At 46.6% G+C, this 4,956-nt stretch overlaps 1 protein-coding gene across 1 annotated transcript; it reads left to right on the forward strand.

The window, feature by feature from the left end:
* Positions 1 to 217: 217 nt before the first annotated feature.
* LOC106516558 (uncharacterized) lies at positions 218 to 4,956 on the forward strand (the record flags this gene model as incomplete). The annotated part of the gene is given in 2 exon segments (XM_014006968.1): positions 218 to 787; positions 3,007 to 4,956. A coding segment is annotated over 1 exon segment (1,926 nt). The 5' UTR covers positions 218 to 787; positions 3,007 to 3,015.

Consider the following 4,956-nt stretch of genomic DNA (forward strand, 5'->3'; position numbering starts at 1 on the left):
CTGTAAATGAGTGAAAACTGCAGAGTTCTGGCCATTAGATGTAGCTCGTCTGTGTTGGGACATTCTTTTGAGCCCTCATGTCCAATTAAATCTAATCAATTACTTTAAAATGACTTCTGTCAAATTATTTCCAATTACATTACAGTACAAATGGATTTAATAAATTATGTTACAGTAATAAGTTGTCCATCCATCCATAAAGCTCAYATGATTAAATGAATAATCTCAGAAAACCTGCGTATTTCTGTGTCAAAGCCAAGTCTTTGCAGAACAAACGTCTCCATAATGAATAAAAACATCAAATTCCTCCAAACATAAGAAGAATCAAGTGATTATAAGAGTCCTGACAGCTGGCCTGATCTTTGAATCAAACTGATTATAAACCACCCGCTGCTCTCCTCCACACACATGCTTCCACACAAAGAGCGGATTGGACAGTAGCTAATGAGATGACTGCTAATCCTCGGGGCTGAAGGTAAAAAAGTAATGGCCCTCTCCTCGTCGCGCACCAACACGACACAAAACCCACATTCAGAAAGAAACAAACATCAAACATCACATGGGGTCTGTTTGAGGGAAAGAAGAGGATCAGAGGTCAAGGAAGGGGACCGGAGGATAAAACCGAGGCTTTTTTGTGYGACCGGCAACAAGAAGATCCTTTAGGGAAGGGAGGGAGGAAGGAAGGAGTGGAGGAAGGAGAGGAAGGAAGGAGCGACACTAATTAGAGCTACGTCCTGCTCTGAGGCAGGCCAGAGGCCAAAACAGGACAGGAGGTGTGAACTCTAAGGTAAGARGTTAATTTCTATTGTTTTCTGGCARTGAGTGTGCCTGAAGCGCCATTTAAAGCAACTGAGCTTTTATTTTGGCAATTTAGGCAAATTAAAGACAGGAAACAGAATAATGACACTTATGACATACATTAGTTAAACACTTGTGTTTTTAATTATAAGTTTTTCAATTTTTGTGCAAATGAACCAGAAAGAATTCAGTTTGTCTTTTMTATTTAAGTTTAAATGAATAAACCCTTCTTTTAAAAGATTAGGAACACCATCTGCTGACTGAAGATTAAAAAAAAAACAATTTTTTCCTATTGTTCTGTTATTACAAACCAAAACTTCCATCCTTAACTTTCTTTAAACTAATTGTTTGTCCTCTTTCAACAAATGGCCAAATGCTCTTTTAAATCTGCATTAATCTTCAATTTGTCTCAATAATCAAATAATCTGGATTGTGTAATCTTGTTTGACTAATCTGGACGCGCCAGTGGATGTGTGGGCGCTGGTGTGTGTTTCCATCTTCTTATTTAAATCCCCAAAAATGTGTTTTTCAAACAGTTCAGACAGTTATGATGGATTTATTTCAGCAGCAAATAAAAAAAGACAAAGTCAGAGACGTCACGCGCTGCCGTGAGACTGCAGAGAGTTATCTGCTGATCCTGCAGCATCTATTGGCTTTACAGAGCTTTAGCCTGGCAGACAAAGAGAATTAGCAACAAGCTAATGAACGTAGCAAAGTATTCAAGTGCTGAAGAGCTGGAGGAGAACTAAATCACAAACAAGAAACTAAGTGAATAATTAATTAGAATCAGATCATGTTTCTGCTATAATTGACAATAATTACAATGAGTCTCTCCTAATGGGACAAACGCTCAACAGAAAACACGAGGGCAAATTTTAAATTAGGATCTATGCCGAGAAAATTTAATTATTCTATTTTCATGGGATTGTATGAAATTCATTTTTCATTGATAAGTTRTAGATGTACATTTGAAGAGATGTTTTGCTAAYGGGCAGAAATGAACCATGGATATGACCGACCACCTTTCATGGGCACCATTGGGACTGTTGGGACACGTGGCTGTTAAAGAAGACATATCGTGAAAAATCCACTTTTTTATCCTTTTTTTGTTTTTGTCCGAACTGCTGCATCCCTGCTGGCCCTCTCGATCCTTCAGGTCAGCTGATCAGCTCCTGAGTTATGGAACAACCTTCCTTTGGACACCAGACAGGTGTCGCCCCTGTCTGTTTTTAAATCTCTTCTTAAAACTCATTTCTTCTCTCTGGCCTTTGAACACCATTTATGGTGTTGATTTTATGTTTTTATTTTACTTTTATTTTTCACTGATTTCATGAATGTATGCATGTTTTATAATGTGTACAGCACTTTGGTCCTGTGGGTGTTTAAAGTGATCTGAATAAAGATGGTATGGTGTGATTAAAAACATTTTGTTGTGTATTTGGAGACTCTAGGAGTTCAGAACAGATTAATTTAGTCTCTCCCGGTGCTGTGCAGATGTCTTTATATTTGGTTTGGGTCATATTTCTCAACCTGTTAAGTTTTTTTTCCATTTTCTATGATGTTTTCTGGACTTAAATTATTTGTGATGGAACTCTAAATAAGATCTGGACTTTCCAACTACAGTTTGGTGGTCTTCATTCTCCTCTGGCTCTGGGACAGACTCTGGCTCCAACATCTATGGCTGGATGGATAAGTCTTCCCATTTTTTAAATTAATTTGGAAAAGAAAAGTTTCTGCGCCTCTATRTAGTCATGAACCCATTGGTTTAACTAGAATAGAAGCTGGAGGGGGGCGGGGCCTGAAGCACCTCATTTGGATTTAAAGAGACAGCCTCAAAACGAGTTGATGTGAGACACGCCTCTGAAAAGGGCTGAAAGAGGGGCTTGTGGAGTTACAATAAGGAGGAATCCACTTTATGTAAACACCAAGTGAAGGATTTAAATGTGAAAAAGAAGGAATTAAAAGCAGGATATGTCTCCTTTAAGCCAGTATCTCACTGGGCGAAACAAAACTTGTGTATTTTCTCACAGTTTCAATTTGATGCCAATTTTACTGAAATTTTGAGGTGGAGTTCTTCTCTGTTGTGCTCTGTTCCAAAGCAAAACTCCCCAAAAGTAGTAAGTGTTTAACCTGTGGCCACTTATAAGTGACTAACATTGAAATCAAAAAGGTGTTGATTAAATATTAAAAATGTGTCCTTTCTGACAGGTTGCTGCCATGGCGAGGTCTGGTCGCCCGGCCTCTGAGAGTTACCAGTCCGTTTGCTGCTCAGTGGGTCAGGCCTTGACCTCCACTGGTGAAGCTGGGGTTTTGGAGGACGAGGACGACCGGGCGCCCATTTTCTCCCTCTCCAAGAGCTCCGTGGACGTCGTCGTGGCGGCGGGCTCGCCGCACAAGCGGGACCCCGCCTGGACCAGGCTGAACCTGAAGCGCAGCTCCAGCACCAACACGCACTCGGACCAGAACCGGGGCACGCTCCAGCGGCTGCGCCACGACAAGTGGCGCCACAACAGCCACCAGTTCTCGCCCACCACCCAGAACGAGGACCTGATGAGCCCCCCGCCGCCGCTCAGCGAGCGCTGGCTCTCCAACACGCAGCGCTGGAGCGGCTGCAGCAGCAGCACGCACAGCCGCAGCAGCACGCCCGACACCGTCGTGTGGAAGGAAGGCYCGTCGCGGCCCGCGAGTCTCAACCAGGACGCTGCTCCCGACTCGCCCATGTCCAAAATAACGTCTCCTCCGACCACACCCTCGCCGTTCATCTCCCCCTTTCACAGCCCTACTTCACCACCCGAGGATCTTTTGGCTTCGCCCTCTTCCTCCCCGTTAAACATGAGCGCACAGCGGCTCCCCGAACCTGCCCTCTGTTCCACCGGCTCCTCGGAGAAGCTTTTGTTTCAGTTCCCTTCCCCGGTCCCGTCACGTTTCAGCTTGGCGGATGCAGAGGGGTGTTCAGACCCTGCRTACCTCGTCAACAATATAATCAAAGAGCCGCCCAGTCCTGGAGACAACCAGGGGTTGGAAAGAAAAGCTGCGAGTACCGCATCGCAAATGAGCCACAACTCAGAGGCAAACTCTTTCGAAGCAAAACCGGACATCAGAACATCGGGTTGTCATGAGCTGCCAGGGCAGGTAGATCGAAACCTTTTACTGGAGCAAGGCTGGAGATCACCGCTGGTTTCTTCCCTGAGCGATTCACAACTGGGGGACYACTCCAGGTGCAACACGACCCCCCTGAAAGGAGCTCTGAAGACTTCTAAGATGTACAAAGAAGAAGCAACAATGACTTCTCAGCTGGACATGGTGGACGCTGCCGTGCAGACAGTCTCTCCTTTAGGCTCCAGCTGTGACCTCCAGAGGGACATGTCCACCTCCAACACTGGGTTGCATTCTCTCCTGGGTTCTCCGCCTGGATCCAGACTGAACCTGAAGTCTCCCACGGGATCCCACTCCAACCTGGTTTCGGCCTCTTCCAGCATGTTCCCCGTAAGCAGCGGTGAAGAGGAGGACAAGAAGAAGGGAGGCCCGGAGTGGGACGTCGCCTCTGGCTCCCCAAGCAGTTTGGAGAGGAGGAGGTCGTGTCTGAAGCTGCAAGCGGAGGAGCGAGAAGACCGTAGCAGGAGGGGCAGCATGAAGCAGGTGCAGTGGGACGAGGAGGGCTTGACGTGGGACATCCACGGCGCCGCCGTGAACCCCGAGGAGCTGAGCAGCGCCATCCAGAAACACCTGGAGCTCAAGAACAGCCCCAAACCCCCGAGGCCTTCCTCRAAGAAGAAGAAGGCGCCGATGCCTCCTCTCATATCCAACATGGTGACRGCGATGGATCCTGACGTGAGCCCRCCCGCCATGAGCATTAAGTGCTTGGTGGAGGGCGAGAGCGAGGTAACCCTGGCTCCAGGAGGAGAAGAGGGGAAGCAGGAAGCGGAGGGCAAAAGGCAGGAGACGGAGGGGGCGAATCGCAGGAGAAGCAGAACTGAGCAAGAAAATGCAAAAAATATGGAGGGGAAGGAGGCGCAACAAGAGGAGGAGGTCAGCAGCGTGAGGTCACCCACATGTGAGAGGAAACACAGCAAGAAGAAGACTAAGAGTGGATCTCTGATGAGGAGGGGATGGTGCGGAGGCTCCAGAAAGACAGACGACTGATGCTGGACACTGACT

The sequence above is a fragment of the Austrofundulus limnaeus genome, unplaced genomic scaffold, assembly GCF_001266775.1.
Source record: "Austrofundulus limnaeus strain Quisiro unplaced genomic scaffold, Austrofundulus_limnaeus-1.0 Scaffold39, whole genome shotgun sequence".
NCBI classification, from domain to species: Eukaryota; Metazoa; Chordata; class Actinopteri; order Cyprinodontiformes; family Rivulidae; genus Austrofundulus; species Austrofundulus limnaeus.